Raw genomic sequence first — 21,586 nt, 5'->3', positions numbered from 1 at the left:
TTGAAAATTTTTGGTTGTTCTTTTAAAGAAAAGAAAACACATATTGAGAAAATAATCCGTTTTTTTTGGAAAACATATAAGTATAAGCATATTAAATTTTTTTATTATATGTAATACAAAGGAAAGCCGAGATAAAACAAAATGTTATCTGGTGTCTTGCGTGCAATAGTCGTTTAAATGTTCCTGAAATCTTACTTTTCTTCCAGAAAGAGTTGTTTTAAGTTTATTTTCAGATACTATCAAAGTATCGACGTGCATGTTAGATGTCGGATGAGGTATTATACGTGTAGGAGCCGTTTCGTTCAATTGTAGCGAAGGAAAATCGACGTGGATGTGATTTCTTTTTAAATACACTGCTTTTGATTCGATAGATGCTGATACTATCGTTAATGCCGTTCTTGTCGACTATATAGTACTTGGGTTCAGGCTGAAGGACTTTAAAGAGTCCTTCGTATGCTGATTTGATTGGTCGTCCATGTGAGTCTCGACGTACGAAGACATGTATTCTATATCGTGAGTCAGGTTGAACAAAACATCAGTTCATTCCGGTCGAGTGGAAACAGGCTAAACTGAAAGCATTGCATTTGTAAGCTTGCTCATGTAGGAGTTTAGATCCATGTTCATTGAAGGGTCCACGAAGTCTCCTAGAAGTCGGAGTGCTGTTCCTTAAACTAGTTGAGCTGCGATGTTTTGAATGTCAGCTTTCACTGCATTGTGAATACCTAGTAAGACGAGTGAAAGTGCACCGGTCCATTGTGAGAGGTTTGTAGCTGATAGTGAAACTGTAAGTCGTTGGTGAAAGCGTTCTACCAACCCGTTTGCTTGTGGGCGGTCGTTCGAAAACGTCTGATTCCTAGCACAGATGATTCTCATTCAAAGTAAGCTTATAAGATGACCTCAGGCTCTCTTTAAAGCACAGAATAATTCATAAGCCCTATTTTGCATAGTAAAACGTTTCACATGATATCTCAGAAAGCACTGGGATAACACTGAAACCCTTTGTTTCTCGAAACTACGGTTCGAGTTATGAGTGCGATTATAAGTACTGGAAGTAATGTGCTCTCTGCATTCTGATGCAGTTAGAACTAGATGTGGTTTGTTACAAATGATGTAGTGTATTTACTGTTGGAGAATCAGTTACAGGCATAGGTAAACCACTTAGAGGGATTACTGACGACGTTTTTTAAGACCAAATTCTAGACTTACAAAACTGGATTTTGAGTGGTATGAAGTCAATCAGCCACATGAACTTAATGAAGTTTGCGGTCATCTTGTCGCGCTATTTGTATCTGAACAGCTGTATAGGAAAATTTAGATTTCATATAAAAATCCGTGACTGGAACCTGAACCCATTTCATGTACAGCACACATATACAAAGTCTTAAATCCATTAGTAACTGAAAATTATTCAATGTACTACAAAATAAATGGCAATACAAAGAAAATTGGTAATAGACATCGAACAGTAATAACTACACAAATGTATTAAGAAATACACAAAAGTACCAAACTATTCGTATAAAAGCAATTAATATAAAAATTCTTACGCGAAAACAACAAAAAAACATGCACTACTAATAAACACAGTAATGGGAAAAGAAGAAAGACTTTACAGTTGATCTTAAAAGACTAGACAAATACGAAAGGCGAACTGACTGTTTTGAGTCAACAAACTGCAAGTAGGTATACTTTTAAACAAAAAAAAGCAGTTTAACATATGTACAACGCTATCTGTATGCGGAAATTCAGGAATGTGGCAAAAAATGCACACACCATGTAAAACTATATTAATCAAGAAAATATTCAAAAATAGTCATTTAGATCAGGCTTCACTCGTGTGTTTCCTTGTGGATGACCAGTTGGTTTTACAGAACGAGAATTCCCTGAGTTAAGACGTGAGTCTTCATGTTCATCTCGTCCGTAAGGTGGCTTTTAAGAAATGAAAAGAAAAAGACGTGTTCACAAGTATAGTTACGAGTGTTGACAAGTTCGGACGGGAAAGAACAATAAACTATATTAACTTCTATAAGTATTACGCAATACACAATGGAAAGCTTATTGATCAGTTCAATGAAAAATATGGTTTTTACAATACACCTAGTGTAATGCTAAACAATATGAGACCCGAAGTAAATAAACAAATTTAAATTATTATTAATTGTTGACTGAATTTGAGTATGAGTAGAGAAATATAACACATAAATTGTTGTGTTTTGATCTTGTTCTTATTGATATTACAGTACTAAGTTTATCAGGTTTTGTTAGAATATTGCATTTATGAAAGAACAAGTTTACATTGGTAATATTAACAAACTGATAATGCCAAGCAAAGGGATCCAAAAAGTGTACCTTAATCTATTTAAAACTGTTCAGACAAACGTGTCTTCATTTTAGCCTTGATGCTTTCCTTAAAACTGAGACTCAGTAACCATTACTTTATATATACATATACACGCTCAGACGAAGCCTGATCAAATCCTTATTTAAATTACAAAAGATTTTCACTTATATATATATATATATATATATATATATATATATATATAGGTTTATTCCCTAAGCAATGGTCATTGTAATCGTATACTTATGAACCGTCAATAGCTGTAACGAAAACGGAATCAATTATTATGCTCTTCGTGAAGCGGAATTATGAAAAAATATCACAACACGAAAAACAAACAAAATTTTAAGATCAATCTTGCAAACCTTATTTGGAACAGCATTGTAACCAGTGGATTGTGCCATCCTGTAATCTGTTCCATGGATACGATTAGCAGATTGATAATGTACTTTGTGTTCGCCACCTCCAGAATGGGAGACAGAACTCTCCATACGATTTGCCTAAATTTATTTGTAGGTAAGCTTTCGTGAAAGTATGATAAATGTACGGCAAACAAAAAGCTACTTATCACAAGAAACAATACAAAAATAATGCAACACAGTAACCGGTTAAAAGCCTAAGTGGTCGCTTGGATGCACTGATTTTTATGAGTTAGAGATACGGTTAACTTGTCCAAACAGAAGCAAATAGAGCGGGTTTTTAAATTGTAACGCAATATTAGGGTTTTAACAACGAAGCCGTTTAGAATGTGAGCTTGTAATTTACGCTTGATGCATAAATGCTAATATATACAAAATGATACAGTTAAAAGAAGCCATGAATTTTAAAATAGAAATTTCATATCAACAAAATTAGTTCTTTTTTCATGTACTTTTCATGTTAATTGGATAACGAAAGAAATCTAGGTAAGAACATCAAACTATTAATAAGACATTCTAAAAGTTAGAACCTTAGTGTTATGATAAATCTGGAAAATACTTAAGTCAATACGGAAAATGATGAGTTTGTAATAGAAATATTTATTAACTTTCACTAAATAAACTGAAGTACTGAAATGATCAACATACATATTGGTGATAACTACAAATGGGATTCTTTTTACAACTGTAATATTTCTTGATAATCAAAAATTTTCAATTAGTGTATTACTAGTATAAGAAGCGCAAAATGCATTCCAAGAACAACATTTTGAATCAATAGACGTAGAAATTGTAAATTATCTTGTGAGTCACAACTTTATTTGCAGAGTCCAAATATGAAGAATAATAAGCACAAATGATAAATTATATATGTATATATTGCGACCATACTTTTCTTGAACACCTGACTAAATTAATTACTTAATTTTAGCATTAAAAAAACAGTGAACCTAAAACCTATAATTTATTTCTTATCTATCAAAAAGAAAAGTTTTATAGTGAGTGCGTTTAAGAAGACTGTAAATTTACCATCCACTTTTGTTGAGAATAGTTCATTCCCTTTTTATTTAATTATTAATTTTATCAGTATGCTGCAAACTATGCAAAACATAGTGTTGAATATATATCCGTAGAATGTGAGTGAAAATATATGAGAAATATCATTAGAACTAATGATATGTGAAAATTTTGGACGAATTCAAAAGGTTATCTGGGTTTTTTTCAATCTAAGTCAACTGTGATGTAAGCCGCGTGTTTATCTGCTAACCAAAGAACTAGAAGTTCGTCTCGTCCCTTCTGTCTGAGACACGTGACTTTTAAAGATGGGGAATGTCTGTGGGTTACTGGGATTTAATCACTGGTCCCTTTGAGGTATGGCTTAAGTATGTTTGGTCTACCCAGTAAGCAATGTTGAGGTTAGACAAAGGTTATTAAGCGAAAATGACAAACCGGTTGATGATGTAATGAATCGTTATCAACTGAGGGGTTGTTGGGATAGATAAACATCAACATAAAGCCTAGCAAAGATGTGTGTACACCAAGCTACCGTACCAGACTAGCACATTAAAATGAAAACCAAAAATAGATCGGAATAGTATAGCAATGAAAAACCAAACCTTTAAAATACGGCTTAGAAAGATATAGAAGTTATATATGAAGGGATACAGTAATTCAAGAACGAGAGGTAAATAAAAGGTGAATGCATCTGCGTCGTTGTGAACGGTCCTGAGCTATATTGTTCAAAGTCTCCAAATGCTGACTGAGGGTCATCAGGTGGACATCAATCAAATAGTCTACGTCTACCATATATATGTAGTACATGTCCAAACCAAAGGTGGTTCAGACATGTATTACTTAAGCTGGACCGTTGTCTACAATCTTTTTATTTTGGCTGGTGTAGGAGTAGGTCAGAAGAAAGCTAGAGGCGATAGAATCAAAACGTGACAACAGTCAATGAAGTCACTAAGAGTTGGATTGAGCCATGTTGGAAGATTTAGACTACCTCATCGGGGTTCGTACAGTATTGTAACCAATGATTGGGGACGAAGGGTCACATGGCTTAAAATAGGCTGCACTGGTATATGCGATTCAGTCTTTAAATTACGATAACAAAAGTCTTATCTTCCGTTTGTATTCTCCACATCTATTTACTTACACACTTCTTATTACGTAATGATTTTAATGTTTTGTGATTACTATTCTAGTCTATTTACCCACGTTTGACCTCTTATTTCTTATGTTTAATTATTGATAAGACTTTTGTTATCGTAATTTAATATTCTTAATACTATCAGTACACCTGCCTTCCCACTATCAACTTGTACTTTTAACTATTACGCTTGGTTACATATTCTATTTCATTGTGATCATTGACTCAAATAGCCTTGATTGGTCTAACATTTTCATATAAAGATTTAGTCTTTGTCTCGCCTTACATCGTAAAATTTAGAATCAACTTATGCTTCTATTTAGCGAACTCCTTTATTTTTGAATCTGTTAAGTCGGCTTACAGTAAACTCTATCAGAGCCTCCAGAGGCTCATAAAGAGCCCAACCAATCAGCGATTAGTTAGAAGCTATGCTACTAAAATAACGAGGTCCTGACTGGCTGTTTAACACACTGCTACTATGGGAACTCAAGGTCTTTTAATTACTATAAAACCCCTGTTTTTCTGTACATAAATGAACCTTGTAGTAAAGTACCTCTCTCGTACTCGTGTCTTCTCTCTGGTCTTCAAGTCGTTGAATAGTTCTAGCCTGGGGGTTATCAGAATAGCTTAGGATCTGAATATAGCGTTCAACCAACAAGATATAACAGAATCATACTGCCTAATTCCAGTTCTTACTACTAACACTGATATTGTTACTACTTTTACTACCCTTCCATTTTGTCCTGGTAATTTTATTTCGCAGTTGTATGGTGTGGCAACTTTAACTGATAGATACACGTATCAGGTTCTTAGTTGGTTGTGACTGACTGATAAGTAGAAATGTTTCAAATGCATTTACCATAAACTGACCGGTTAATTCAGGAAATTATGGAATTACTTTGTAAGATTACATAGTTATATACGTTACAAATTGGTGTGACTCATTAGGTAGTTTTATTACACTAAATCATGGACCATACTTACAGTATACGAGCAGGACACTTATTTACTAAATAATATTAAAAATGACTTGGTAAAACAAAGCACTGAGAAATGCAAAACACAGAAAACAAATCATTGAGCAAAAAAAGAAAGATTCAACAATAAAATGGAGATATATTTAAGAACGAGATGAAAATAACATGATTGGGATAATAAAGAAAACGAGAGCATGATTATCTCTGGCCGAGATTTGGCACTGCCACCATATGTAAGCAAAGATAATCGAACGCAGGGTCATTGAGCATTCTTAGCTTGAAAAAGTGATACCAACACTACAGTGTTACGTATACTATATATGTTTTACCATATTAATGTGAAGCAGATTAGCATGAGCTACTCAGCATTTCGTCATACTTAAACTATTGGGACACTCAATGAATTCAGAGCGTAGTAGATTACAGATAGAACCCAGACAAGTGATATTAGAAGGTCGAAAACCTTCCAGATATCTACACTATTGGCAGCTAGTTTCGATTAGAGCTCTTTGGGTAAATGCTTGACTTACAAAGCGAAGAAGCAAGTTGATACATCAAAAATGACTGTATAGGGCGTCGTGAATGACCAGAATTATATTTATGAACAACAAGCACTTGTCAACCTCCTGGATGATTTCCTTGTACTTAAACATCTGACCGACATATTTAAGTCCCCAGATACCACAAAAGGTAATCCCGTCGGTGAAGGAACTCACCCTTGGTTATATCCAGGTGACTATCTATTAGGACGCAATGTGGACCGATGCATATATGTGCCTGGTCCTACGTTGTAACTGACTGACTGGTGACAGTGAAAAGACATTTCTCTTGTTCGTTATTTCTTACTCTAGTTTCATATTCTATATCAGCTGCATATTACCATTTGTTAATGAGGGAATACTATGCAGCTTTTTAAAGTAAAATAGATGACGTGAAGTCGGAATCCTGTACAAGAATACGATAAGTTTGATGCAAAACATATGAGCGGTAAAAAATTGAGGTTTGATTTAGAAGTCAATGTATTCGATTTCGAACTTTGTGATTCCTAACTTGAAACATACTTCCCCGATGATATCAACTGAGTTGCACGGTGCCAGTTAGAAATATTAACTACTGATTTGTTTTAGCTATTTTTGAGTAACTTTAATTTTTTTAAAAAGTGGTAGTTGTTAACACGGATTCGAATACTCAGTTCCTTCAGTAGTATAAATACATTTCAGTAAATCCAAATACACACAAAATCATGATTTAGGATTTCCTATTTATTATTTTTTACCAGATAAAAACTTTGTCATGTTTTTCATATGAATTAATTTGATTACGATTTTAATTGTGAACATACTTAAGTCAGGGAGATATAGCTTTTTACAAAGTTATATTTGAATTTCTACAGATTAGAATTTTTGATTGTAATTGATGAGCCGATTACTACTGTATTATTCTCTGTTTAATGACATCGTTATCATGGAATATGTTAAAATTAACTTAATTGTTACTCAAACTACCAAAAGTTAACCTAATCTCGTGAAATTAATAAAAATTATTTAGCAACAATAGCAACAAGTTATGTTATTTAATTGCCGAATACAGAAATATTTCATTGGATTTAACCTCGTTACTTTAAAATAATTTAGAAAAAAAAATTGTACATTGAGTATAAATAATGAGCCGGCAAAAATTTAAAATAACACTGTAGAATATTACACTATTAGTTTAAGCGTTACTCTTATCCTGACTATCACAAATTAAAGTAAGCCCTTTCATGAACCCTAAATGGAATCGAGTTTATGAGGTAAGAGAAATATCGAGACATCACTTTATACAATTAAGCGTCTATAGACTACTAGTTATAACCACAATTACAGCAAGTGTTAATGATACGATCTTCACTTATGTTATACATGTTGTTGTTTTTTTCGTAATTATTTCTTATTATGAATGCTGGTAATATGAAAATGTAAGTAAAAATATTTTGTAAAATGAACACCAAAATTTCTAAAAATTTGTTCTTTTAGCATCCGATTGCAACACAGCAAACATTTTAATCAGACTGCACCAATACACATTTGGAAAAAATCGAGGATATTTTAGTAACTGAGCAACTACACATCCAAGCAAACACGTCTACCGTTGACTAAAAAGAAATCAACAGAAAATTATGGCTTTTTGTTTTAAAACTCATCTATGATGTATCGATAAGCTTATAGAATGAATTAGATTATTTAATTTCCATAAGATCTTTACCACCGGTTTTTCATTTAGAAGAGAACAGCTTTTGACTATCATATATTCCGTTTCATTTTCCCGCTCCTGCTTGAGTATGCGGATGATATTGTCTTACTGTACGATAGTACCCAAGCAATGTAATTCGCACTTAATCAGTTGGTAATTAGTGTCCGTAGGTACGGTATGTGCTTCGCACCCTCGAATTGCAAAGTACTCCTACAAGACTGGCAGAACCCCGATCCTGCACTCACCCTGGGTAGAGCGCAGATAGAAGTAGTTGAGAAGTTCATGTAACTGGGTAGCTGCATACATGCTGGTGGTGGCGTGAGTGATGAGATCAATTCACGTATAGTGAAAGCCAGAGCAGCTTATGCCAATCTGGGCCATCTTTGGCGCCTTCATGATGTTAGTCTGGCTGTAAAAGGTCGGATCTACTAAGCATCGGTGAGAGCAGTTTTGCTCTATGCTTGCGAAACCTGGCCTCTCCGAGTTGAGGATGTTACACGACTCTCTGTGTTTGATCATCTTTGTCTCCGAAGGATTGCTGACATCCAGTGGCAACACCATGTTAGTAATGCAGAGGTTCGGCATCGTGTGTTCGGGTAGAGACGATAGTTCAATTGGTGTCACCATCTTGAAACATAGACTACGGTGGCTTGGACATGTTCTACGAATGTCGTTACACAGAATTCCATGTCGTGCATTATTCGCCGACGCTGGGACTAGTCGGAAAAAGCAGAGAGGTGGTCAGTGTATGACATGGTGTCGTGGTATGAAAGAAAGCTGTACATGACTGGATTCTGTTGGTTCTTCACGACTTCCTGGTCGCAGTCCTACAGATGGTGCAATACAGTGGCTAGAGACGTAATTATATATGGCTCAGAATAAAAGCCAATGGCGATCCTGCTATAACTTTATTTTACTTCATAAGAAATTGACGTAACTTCTTTAACTGGAAGAATTCCTTCCCATTGTACCTTTGCTAACTGAACTGCTCTTCCCATTATTATTTCACAATCATTATTTTCTGTTCATTATTGCTCCCTTTTTTCTTATACGCACCTTACATTCTCTATCTCTTCTCATTCTTATTGTTATTGTGTGGCGCATACGTATCTGGTATCCCTTTGTACCAGTATTTGTGTGTTCAAATAAATAAATAAATAATCCTGCTTAGTATAGGATTTATGAGGTTTTCTATGTAACCAGTATATCAGAATCCCTCGACGAGTACTCAGTTTGAACAAGATTGAAATAATTTACAGTTTATGAACAGAACCCTAATAAGATGAAAAAGTGGAAATACATGCTATTTGTGTTTTATAATTGTACGTACTGCTCATCAAAAATTTTAGATAGAATGATAGAATCCATTGAAACGATTTATACATATATTGGGATATGCTTTAAATGACTACTGATAACTACTAAGAGTGGAGTTGAGTATTCAGGTTAACGTCACAATAGCCATGGGATGTTTGGATCCCAAAAATACTTCGCAAGCCATTAACCACGAATGAGTTGGGAGAAAATAACGAAAAGACACTCTTTCTTTGATATGTTTGAAGAGATTACTAGATCATCTGAAATCGGCGGACAGAACAAAGGATCAGCAAGACAACGAAAAAACAAGGTAAACTATTCATCGAGCCCCAGCCCTACCAACTAGAGAGAGAAGACCAGATTTGGCCGAGGGAAAAGTATATTCCACAAGCAGTCGGAAGCACGAACGAACAGGCAAGCAACTCAAGCGTAGATATACAGTATAAGAATGGTGGTAGGAAACGTCATAAAATAGCGCATTAAGAGAGGGAACGAACCAATGGCATTTAAGGTCCTGCCAAGTGGGAAATACGATCTGAAGGTAAAAGTGGGCGCTTTTGGCGTGAAAATAAGAAATTCAAATTTCCAAAATAAAATTACGAAATTAAGACGTTTACCCAGTGATTTCTGGGGATCTAGCATCCCCAACATCCTTAATGTTGATAAACTGTCAAAGCTAATGACTGATTCGGCTTCAGAGATTAGTTTAAAGCTAATACGAGGAAAAAGAAACGACAGTGATAAAGAGTCATCTATAAGGGAACATCAAAGTTTTCTAAATAATAGATCTCGTGCGTTGACAACACTACATAACAGTAAAGCTGATGTGAACAGTGCAATTTTATGACCATACATAGTTATTACTTCATATTCCTCAAAATAGTATACCAAAAGCTCTAAACTTGAACACTATTTAAAGTTTTATTACTTTCCCAGTAAAGTGATACAAGTCGACTTATCAAGACTGATACACATAAACATGACTTACACGGGCTGTTCCGTCGGGATGATGTCCACCAGACAAGTGAGGTTGTGGTGATCGTTGACACTGATTTGGGAATGGGCGATCAAATCGCTGACGTTTAGGATCCGGTTCATTATTCCCAGGACCTGGAGGACGGTTAGAATGAGATCTGTTGAGATGTTCGTTCCCATAAACATGTGATTGTGGGGCCCGATTATGTCCATGATATGGATGATTCATCTGTGTATTCTGGGAGCCACCAGCATGGCTTCGAGCATGGTGATTTGGATGTTGAGATGGGACTTGAGGTGCACTAGAATTTGTCGAATTGTAAGGTCTTTTCTCTGTCTACGTTAAAAAGAGCAAAGTAAAATAGGCATTCATTGAAAATCATCATAAGTAGCAATTCACTGAAGTATCTGCTAAGCTCCAAATTATTTGACGTATTACATTTTACTCGTTATTAAAATGGTTAACTGGCGCAGTTTCAACTGAAATAAAGTTATCTTTTCTACTTTCCTGTTTAAGTAACAGAGAAATACTTTAATATCTATTCTAGAAAAAGATGCGATTTCATTGATTCGTGAATAAGTGATTATGAGTCAGTTAAGGCACCCTGGAATTATTTTTAACGAAGTTTGAGACTTGGTAAAACGGTTCAGTACTGATTTCGGTAGTACTTTTGGATAATCATTTTATCTGGTTCTAAAATATCTTCCAATAAAATGTGAACATAGTGATTTGTCGTGCTATTTAGTCTCTATTCATTAGTATCCTTCCACATGTCTTTTTATCGTTTACTTTATTGTTCTGAACAGCTTCCAAGTACGGCTGCCGGGAAAGATTTATCCTTGAGCGAGGTTACCACTTACTTAGAAAGTGAACATCTTATTAACTTTTAGTGTTTATTTTTTTATTTTTATTTTCATGAACACAAATATTGATGCAAGAAGACATCAATATATGCATGGGCCACACAATAATATTGAGGTTGTGAAGAGATAGAAAAAAAGAAAGTGAGTACGATAAAAAAAGAACAAAAGTGGGTAGAAATTAGTGTATGGGAGTGAAATAATAATAATAATAATAATAATAATAATAATAATAATGGGAGGAGCAGTTTAGTCAGGAGCAATATCTAGGCAGACTGATTAAGTGCGGATTGCATGGCCGTTGCTGCTACATTGACGTGGCGGTCGGGCTTGCCTATTGTGATGAACCAATCGAGCTATACTGGCTGGAACAATCGTTCCTCAAGGTCCTACCATACCAGGCAGGTCGGTTGAAGAGTGGTAAGACTAAAGACAGCAAACATAAGGTCCGAAGGCGAAGTTGTACTGCTGACTGTACAGAGGTGTGACGGCATTAAGGTGTTCCCTTCAGAAAACCAGCATAACAGCGATGCTGTCTTCCCATAGGGAGGGGTGGGGACTGGCCTGCGTCAACACCCGAACTAAGGATAGGGAGTGAAGTAGTCGAACGCGTGAACAACTTCACTTATCTTGAAAGTCTGATCAGTCCTAATGGGTTGGTGTCTGACGAAATCTCAGCACGGATTCAAAAGGCTCGTTTGGCTTTTGCCAACTTACATCACCTATGACGAAGATGAGATATACGTCTATCAATTAAGGGACGAGTATACTAAACGGCAGTTCGCTCTGTTCTACTTTACGGCTGCGAAACGTGGTCTTTCAGGGTAAAGAATACTCGTAAGTTACTAGTATTTGAACACAGATGCCTTAGAATTATTGCTCGCATCTGCTGGGATCACCGGGTAAGTAATAGTGAGGTTAGACACAGTGTATTAGGGAATGATGGTAAATCAGTTGGTGAGGTTGAGAATTTTCATCAACTGAGATGGTTAGGTCAAGTGCCTGAACACCGATTACCACGACGCGCAATGCTGACTAGTATTGGGGATGTTTAGAAGAGAGTTAGGGGCGGCCAAACCAAAACGTGGCATCAGAGCTTGAAGTTACTAACTTCTAGTGTGAGCCATGTTGGCAGGTGCAGATTACTTGGTTGGGGTCCACGTGACTATCGTAACCAATGGTTGAATTCAAGAAACAAGACGATCGTTGGTCTGCAATAAGTACGAGTGTTCTAACATTTGATAAAGGGTGAAGATATGATCAAGATACCCTCGACTATAATGAAAACTATTCTGCTACTCGCGAGTCAATCGTTCCTGGGTCTTGAACAACCTACGAACTATGACGAAAACCAATAATTCGGACGCAATCGGAAGTAGTTGCTTTACTCCCTTTGTTTTGTGTTTGTACTGTCCTTTTTATTCTGAAAAAGCGCAGGCGATTGTCAACGAGTATACAGTCAAGGAATGTATGTTCTGCTTTCGAATCCAATGATGTGCCTACACTTGGAGAACTACGAGTCCCTAACGACTCTCAAGATACACCGTATCCATTTCGTACATTGGGTAAATGAAGTTAAGTGAACAATCACACTGAGATCTTGTACACCAGTTTCAGATGTACCACAATAAAATGAACCTATTATCCTATTCGCCACAGTCAAAACGGAGGTTAAACATATATCTTAGAGCGGTTTAATGAAATCGGGGACAGCACTTAGTAAGCTTGAATCATTGGCCCGATTGGACACGCGGGAAAAAAGCCTAGCTTGAAGTGAATTGATAATACAAATAGGAATATAATGAAAAGAAGAAGAGCCTCGATGGCAAAAGAAGTGTACTTTTCTCGCTGCCCGAACAGCCTGAGGATACCTCTTTTTGAGGAACTGAGAAAAATAAACCAAGTTAGTAATTGAAGTATTGATTAACTTCAGAAAGTGACCATAAAACTTGGGGTCTGTCACATATGATCATTTTAGGATTTGTTTTTGCCTTATCCCAGACTGACGTTAATCTAGACACCAGGACACCATGGAAAAAAGGTCAAAGATATCCTCCGCTTATGATAAGGTGGGTTTAGTGAAAATGCTAATTATCAGAGAGAAACACCACTTATTACTCCCACCCCAACATTTCATCCTAGGACCAGGGAATTGATGTTTTTTGTCATATAGTTCTTTAGCATGTATATAAAATATGGTCTGACACATTTACCAGGCGAAGCCCTATGCAATCGATTTCAAGCTCTTTTCTTTGAGCAATAGCGATACTAATGGGACGCATACATCGAAGCACAAAGTGAGGTTTAAACATGCAAACTACTGGTTGGAAAGATCATAGCCTAAATCATCAATTGGGATGGTAGGAACTTGGAAAAAAGATGGTCATTAAGACAGGCAAGTCTGAATAATGCTATAAGATACCATCTCAGTCAGTCAGTCAGCTACAACGTAGGACCAGGCACATATATGCATCGGTCCAAGTTGCCATACCTCGTTAGCACAACAAGATCAACACCGGATTCATAGTAGTTAATTTAGTGGTGGTGGTAGTATATAAATTATAGGTTGTATATAAGGATATAGTATAGGAAGGAAGAAAGTTATGAAGCAATTTTAATCTCAAGGTTTAAGGGAAGATAAAGAGTGTATACACCTACGCCATTGTGATCGATTCTGAGCCATGTCACCTAGAGTCTCCAACCATTGGTTACGATAGTCACGTGGACCCCAACCAGGTAGTCTGCATCTGCCAACATGGCTCAGGCTAGAAGTTAGTGACTTCAAGCACTGATGCCATGTTTTGGTTTGGCCGCCCCTAACTCTCTTCCAACCATCCCCAATACTAGTCAGCATTGCGCGTCGTGGTAATCGGTGTTCAGGCATACGTAACACGTGGCCCAACCATTTCAGTCGATGAAGATTCATGACCTCATCAACTGATTTACCATCATTACCTAATACACTGTGTCTAACCTCACTATTACTTACCCGGTGATCCCAGCAGATGCGAGCAATATTTCTAAGGCATCTGTGGTCAAATACTAGTAACCTACGAGTATCTTCTACTCTTAATGGCCATGTTTCGCAGCCGTAAAGTAGAACAGAGCGAACTGCTGCGCAGTATACTCGTCCCTTAATTGATAGACGGATATCTCGTCTTCGTCATAGGTGATGTAAGTTGGCAAAAGCCAAACGAGCCTTTTGAATCCGTGCTGAGATTTCGTCAGACACCAACCCATTAGGACTGATCAGACTTTCAAGATAAGTGAAGTTGTTCACGCGTTCGACTACTTCACTCCCTATCCTTAGTTCGGGTGTTGACGCAGGCCAGTCCTGGAGTAACAATTTACATTTGGATGGGGAGAAACGCATCCCAAACATTCTGGCATTATTACTGAGTTCCAACAGAAGACTCTGCATTTTGTCAGCGTCTTCACCAAACAGGACTATGTCATCTGCGTATTCTAAGTCGCTTAGTGGTCCCCCTGGTAGGAGATCAATTCCTGAAAATTCAGTCGCAGAGAGTGTTACTTCCAGTAACAGGTCTATAATGAAGTTAAACAAAAATGGGGATAGTGGACAACCTTGACGGACACCACTTGAGGTTGTAAAATCATATGACAGTTCGCCATAAGCTCTTACTCGACTGGTAGTGTTCGAGTAAAGAGCCTTCACAAGGTTTATGTACTTCTCAGGTACACTTTTCAATGACAGACACTGCCACAGAACCTCTCGGTCTACAGAGTCAAATGCTGCTTTCAAGTCAAGAAAAACTATCATTGTCGGACGCCGATAAGCGTGTCTGTGCTCTAAAACTTGACGAATGGTGAATATGTGGTCGATACAGCCACGACCAGGTCTGAAGCCAACCTGATTTTCTCGTGTTTGCAGTTCACGAGTCTTAGTTAGGCGCCCGATAATTATTGAGGCTAGTATTTTAGATGCTATATTAGTCAGACTAATCCCTCTATGGTTATCGCAGGATGATTTTGACCCCTTTTTATATATTGGGACAATCAGAGATTGTGACCAGTAGGATGGGATTACGTTCGTCTCCCAGATTTTAGCCAGAATATTAGTCAACCTAATCGCTAAAATTGGACCACCATATTTAAAGACCTCTGGAGCCAATCCATCTGGACCAGCTGCTCTTCCTCGTTTCAGATTACTTATAGCCTTTTGAACTTCAAGTAGGGTCGGGGGGCCTACTTCAATGTTCCATTCAGGTTTTCTGTGAATAGTGGGTAGTTGTGCAGTAGCTGAAGGCCAGCTAAGCTGCTCCTTAAAGTGTTCCGCCCATCGTTCTAAACGTTTGGGTTGAGAGCAGATAAGGGTTCCGTCTTTTTCCGAGATTGTCTCACTTACACTTGACTTCTTAATTCCGGTTTCTTTTATTAGTCTGAATAGTTGCCTGGTGTTGCCTACAGCCGCTGCCTTTTCCATCTCTTTTGCTTTCGTTGCCCACCACTGCTCACGATCGTTCCTTAGACTTTTATTTAACCTAGATCTAATTTGTTTACGCTCTTCGTCATGTTCAGAGCCTGATGGGATGAGTTTACGCGAATCCATCAATGAAATAGACTTAGAGGAAATCCACTGGTTTTTTGGAGCCCTATGGTTTAAATGACTAATAGATGTTACTGCTGTTTCCACAGCTGTTCGTATGTCTTTCCAAGCAGCATCTGGGTCAGTCTCGTTTACAGAACTGCCTAGATGTGAACTCAATTGTTTCTGGAATTCGCATTTGGCTTTCTCGTCCTCCAGTTCAATCCTAATGGGTCTTCTTAGTGTACTTTTCCTGCGTCCATTGAGGCGCAGACAAATGCGCGCTCGTATTAAAGCGTGATCAGAGTCTAAACAAGTATTCCAATACGAGCGACAATCTTCTATTGAGCCTCTCCAACGATGACTGATGACAATATGGTCTATTTGAGTCCATCGTTGGTTTGGTGCAGGTGGTCGCCATGTTAGACGATGTCTCTCCTTATGCTTAAAATTAGTGCTTGCTAAAAATAAACGATTGTCTGAGCATAGTTGCAACAGACGATCACCATTATCGGTTCGTTGAGCCGGAATACTAAAACACCCACCTAAATGTCTTTCTGTTTGATTTAAGCTGCCTACCTGGGCATTAAAGTCATCCGCTACGACTACTATGTCTGAGCGCTTAGCTTTCTGAAGAAGCTTAGAGAGCTTTCTGTAAAAGTCATCTTTCACTTCATCATGGTTGCAGTCAGTGGGAGCGTAGGCAGAAACGACGAAAAGGCAACGACGTGTGTCCCTATCCTTCCGAGTTCTTACGGAGCCATTTAGCCGGACAGCACACAGGCGACTGTCAACGGGGATCCATTCTAGTAGTGCCTGTTCTGCCCTTGTACTTAGTGCTATGCCTACACCTGCAAGTTCACGAGAACTAGCCAACGGGTCGCCAGATACACGGAGGGTGTATTTCGTTGGCTGTCCATTTTGGCGAGGTGAGGTCAAGTGAATGACCATACTGGGATCCTGTATGCGTGTTTTGGAGACACAGCATACATCAGTAGCACGAGATTCTAGGGTTTTAGCTAAGGAGGCCTGTTGACCGATTTGGCATAGGGTACGTACGTTGAAGGCTCCAATGTGTAGTTTGGAGCGAGGTTTAAGTAGACCTGAGACAGCGTTTCGCGCACTAGAATCGTTGGCCATGGTGACACTTGAGGAGGAAACCGAGAGAGGAAGTTTAGTGTTGAAAGTCAAGGTAGAAGGAATAGTAGGAATTGAAGAAGGAGATTGATTATGAATACAGTGGTCTTGAGTGCTGTTAGAGGTATGAGGGCAGTTATCACTTCCCGGTTGCCCACACCGTGGAAGGGTTCTTCTAGAGATACCTGAAAAGGAAATTGGGTTAGAAGTGGTCTTAATGACCTGAGAGCGTGACCGCAGTGCCCAAGGGACAACTGCTTGAGGTCGGTCACACACGACCTTTTTGTGGGTAGTTTTTGTGTTAGCTCCGTTCTTCAAAGGACCTTACCGCCGGAGACGGATATCCGTGGGATAAGACGAGGTGTGCATTTTTAGGGTCGACCTTTTCTAACCCCACCCTTCCTTGTGAGAAGGCAGCATCGCTGTCATGCTGGTTGTCTGAAGGAAACACCTTACTGCTGTCACACCTCTGTACAGTCAGCAGTACAACTTCGCCTTCGGACCTTGGGTTTGCTGCTTTTAGTCTTACCGCTCTTCAAACGACCTGCCTGGCATGGCAGGACCTTGAGGAACGATTGTTCCAGCCAGTATAGCTCGGTTGATTCATCACGATAGGCAAGCCCGACCACCACGTCAAGGTAGCAGCAACGGTCGGGAAGATACCATCTAATATAAAAGTGATCTTGAATAAATATATCAGACCAGTAATCACACCGTAGAGATGCTGTTTTAACATTCAAACTTTAAATCATTTCTAAGATACATGATTTCAGCATTGTCTGACGATCATTGTTTTTAGAAGCGACATTACTACGGCTACTCCTAGACAATGTCATGAAATCTGTCCCTTCTGGGTTAATGATATGCAGGGACTGTGTTCGATTATCACTGCCCCTGAAAGATCGCATACAATAATGTGTAAATAACGCCGACGTTTAGCAGTATTCACATCTGTTAATAATAACTCAATAGGCATAACAATTTAGAACACTAGATGGCGTGCATATGTTTTACAAATGTTAACCTAGTGGATTCCACATTAGGCATTTTTCTATTCGAACTAAGTTGGGAAAGCGGAGCTTGTCAGCTTTTAACAACGCGTAGTGGTATAGAAGATAAATATATAGAGCTTATTTCTTACGATTAATCAAGAACCTCTGAGTGGAATACTAGCAACCATGCAACTGATTGACTTGAGACATTATTAGGCGCGGGCTGGGAAAAAAGTGAACCTGCTGCAGTTTTACGTAACATTCTAAAAGTAAAATGAACCCCTTATCAGACACAAAACCATTTCAGCTGTTCTCTTCGAGTGAACTAACTTTTTTGCCAAATATTATTATGGATCATATTAAAGATGGTATAATCATTCTCTCCCTCATGACTGCACAATGCTGACTTTATCTGTGGGTTACATTCATTTAAAGTTAACAGAAGTTCTACTTTATAAATAAAGTCGTAAATAAGAATCCACCCCATGATCCCCCACGAAACCTTTCATAGGTTTTGGTCAAGTTTCAAGAAAAGTTGGTACCAGTATATTTTATCGTGACAAAATAATATTGTGTCAAAACGATTGTCGGAAATATCAAGTGGGCTCATAACTATCTGAACCATCTTAAGTATTAAAATGATAATGATATCTGTTTGGTAATAAACGCGAAAATGGGGATGGGATATGAAATTCCTAACATTCGCTAAAACTCAGTTCTCATGAAGATGATATGCATCTATTTTATCAATATCCATAAACGGGCTTTTAGCTGGAAAATGGCCACCTTGTTAACTCATCCTTTTGATGATATAGTCCAACGTTAGATACGCTTGAGTTGCAACGAACAAATACCGTCGGTCACCCAATCTGAATGCAACACTATGATACTATTTCTCGTAAACGGGAGTCTCAGACACAACAATAAATCAGAGCACTCATTGGAAAAATTTTAGGAGTATTATTTAGGACTCACTTTCCAAGAATCAGCTTTTTGTTGAGAATCAGGAACTGGTCTCCTCTGAGGTTCTTGAGCTCGAGGAGGATTATTGACAAGATCCTCTCTTCGTTCTCTTTGTAACTTCCGGGACTAAATACTATATCTAAGGTAAAATGACTTACTCGGAGCGAACAGCGCAGTTGCTCTCTGATTTTTAAATCGCACTCTTGGAAAGTAAGGGTGAATTCGTCTGTTATTTTGGAGACTTCCTCAAAAGTCAGCATCGGGGAAAAAATATGGTACCACTCCCCGTTTGAAGACTGAATGTCTGTTCCGTTCCACTTTGCAGCAATGTAAAGACTAGCAGCGGCAATTGCTTCTGCAGAATGTCGCAATACTAAAGTAGTGAGATGCAGTATATTGGTGCAGACATAGTAGCTAGTATGAGCTATTTCCTTCGGGAATTTATTTGCGCGAATGGCCTTAATGAGTAGCACATGTGGTTGTTTGACTTCAAGAGTGTGAAACCCAATGACCATAAGAATAGTAGCCTCTAAAGCATGAACATTTTGAACGAGTCTCTTGAATGCATCTGACCCCTCATCAGGTGCGGGTCTCTTTAAGATATCATAAGCAGCTTTGATTAAGAAGGAGAGTTTCCGAGAAAACTCCTCTGTTTTGCATGCACAATAAAAGGCAGCTATTGCAACTAAAATCGGTTTGATAGTTTCTGGAGAGAAAACTTCGTAGAAGTAGTGCATGTAGTATATGCCTGCATTTATGACTACCTGTGTTCTGTATGAAGCAGACAGGGATACACACTACTTCAGTAAAAACTTACGTTTGCAACCTTGACCCAATTTCCTGAATTAAACAGGCACACTGCTGACGACGTGCCAAATGGAGACTGCGTTCTACCTTGCATTGCTCCATTTCAGACGTACGCGCTGAAACGAAGGTGACCTTCAAATGGTTCACATGGTTGTGGACGGAATAGAGGAAGCTTTCACTTAACGGGCTTCCGTGTCTAGTTGCAGTAGATCATCAATGCCTTCAGATAGGAGTCTAGGTGTATTAACGATGATAGAGGAGTTTTCAGTAATAAGGATGGGAGGTCTATTGACCTATATTAATCCTTGCAGTTTGTTATACTGTGGAGGGCCAATCTCATTTTGAATATATCATCAGAGGGTGCAGATACTACGTGTTCTGGTGAAGAATTCCAATAATTTGCTACTCAGTGCAAGAAACGAAACTCCAGAAGTAGACTATTTGATCTCGGTTTTTGAACTTTCTTTGAATGTCCTCTCAAATGATCAGTCTTAGGTGGAAGAAAAAGATAGGACATGTTAGTACCAAGGTCATCGTTCAGGATACGGTAAGCCAGTATCAGGTCACTCCGTATTCTACGGTAAGATATCGGAAATAATTTGAGATGTAGCAATCTGTCTTCATAAGATCGGCCAGATACACCTTTACCATTTTAGTCCCTCATCGTTGGACTCGTTCTAGCGTATCCGCCTCATACATGAAACAAGGACTCATTACTTGAACCCGATATTCCAAATGTGGCCTCACGAAAGTCGGGTATAATAATCTAAACATTTATTCGTCAAAATACTGAAAGAATCTACAAATAGACCATAATACGCTATAGCCTTTTGCAGCAGTAGCCTTAAAGTGGCTGGTTGTTTTGAGATCATTGCTTAAATGGTTCAAATGGTTGTGGACGGAATAGAAGGAGCTTTCGCCTGACGGGCTTCCGTGTTTAGTAGCAGTAGATCACCAATACCTTCAGGCAAAAACCTAGGTATATGAACGATAACAGAGGAAAAAAAAAGAATTTGGTAAATCATAATAATATGTTATCCTTAGTCCTTAAGAATAAGTCAAGTTTCCTCTTAAAGGACTCCTGGGAGGTCGCTTGGACTAGCTCAGTCGGCAGCGAATTCCAGCACTTGACTACTCTTACGGAGTAGAAGTTGTGTCTACAGTCTGTTCTGCTATGTTGGGTTTCCAGTTTCTAGGTGTTACCTCTTAGGTTAGTGTTGTGACTAAGCTTAAGAAGATGTTTAAGGGGATGACCAGAAGTATTAAGGATACTGTAAGTCAAAAGAAGGTTACCTCTAAGACGTCTGTACTCTAACGGGTAAAGGTTAAGTGATTGGAGACGCTTTTCATAAGGTTTGAATTTGAGTCCCCGAACTGATTTCGTGGCTCGACGTTGGATACGTTCCAGAGTGTCCTTATCCTTTTGGAGGGAGGGAGGAAATATTATGTTTCCGTACTCTAAATGGGGACGAATAAAACTGTTGAAGATTGTGTGAAAGGTTCTATCATCAAACTGGCCAAAAATGCGCTTCAATGTTACCAGTGCAAGGTTTGCTTGAGAGGCGTTTTTGTCACAGTTCGCATACGACTTCAAGTCGTAGGGTATCAACACTCCTAAATCTTTTTCGACTTGGAAAACTTCTAGATAGGAGTTACCTAAGTTGTAACTATAGTCTGCAACATGTCGCAGATGGACTACTTTGCAATCAATAAGTCAGATGAAACTTGTTGAGAAAGATCACTGATGTAAATCAAGAAGAGAAGAGGTCCTAGTATTGAGCCCTGGGGGACCCCACTAGGACATTCCATAGCCTGAGAGAGAGTGAAGTTAACCCTGACCTTAAAACGTCGGCTTTCTAGATATGAAGTG

The 21,586-nt window shown here is 38.3% G+C and overlaps 1 protein-coding gene across 3 annotated transcripts; it reads right to left on the bottom strand.

The window, feature by feature from the left end:
- Positions 1-1,387: 1,387 nt before the first annotated feature.
- Positions 1,388-19,646, bottom strand: Smp_076560.1 (cyclin, putative; the record flags this gene model as incomplete). Of its 3 annotated transcripts, none has more annotated exons than XM_018799008.1 (5): positions 1,388-1,929; positions 2,707-2,841; positions 10,424-10,747; positions 18,922-19,042; positions 19,079-19,646. In XM_018799008.1, the coding sequence occupies 3 exons, from the start codon at positions 19,644-19,646 to the stop codon at positions 10,636-10,638; spliced, it is 801 nt and encodes a 266-aa protein (XP_018646631.1). The 3 variants fall into 3 exon arrangements, with proteins under 3 accessions (XP_018646631.1, XP_018646632.1, XP_018646633.1); XM_018798986.1 differs by having other exon boundaries at positions 1,804-1,929; positions 18,922-19,035; positions 19,068-19,646; XM_018798997.1 differs by lacking the exon at positions 2,707-2,841 and having other exon boundaries at positions 18,922-19,035; positions 19,068-19,646.
- Positions 19,647-21,586: the final 1,940 nt, after the last annotated feature.

The sequence above is a fragment of the Schistosoma mansoni genome, assembly GCF_000237925.1.
Source record: "Schistosoma mansoni, WGS project CABG00000000 data, supercontig 0149, strain Puerto Rico, whole genome shotgun sequence".
Lineage (NCBI taxonomy): Eukaryota > Metazoa > Platyhelminthes > Trematoda > Strigeidida > Schistosomatidae > Schistosoma > Schistosoma mansoni.
This window is presented reverse-complemented; position numbering and strand designations above follow the sequence as displayed.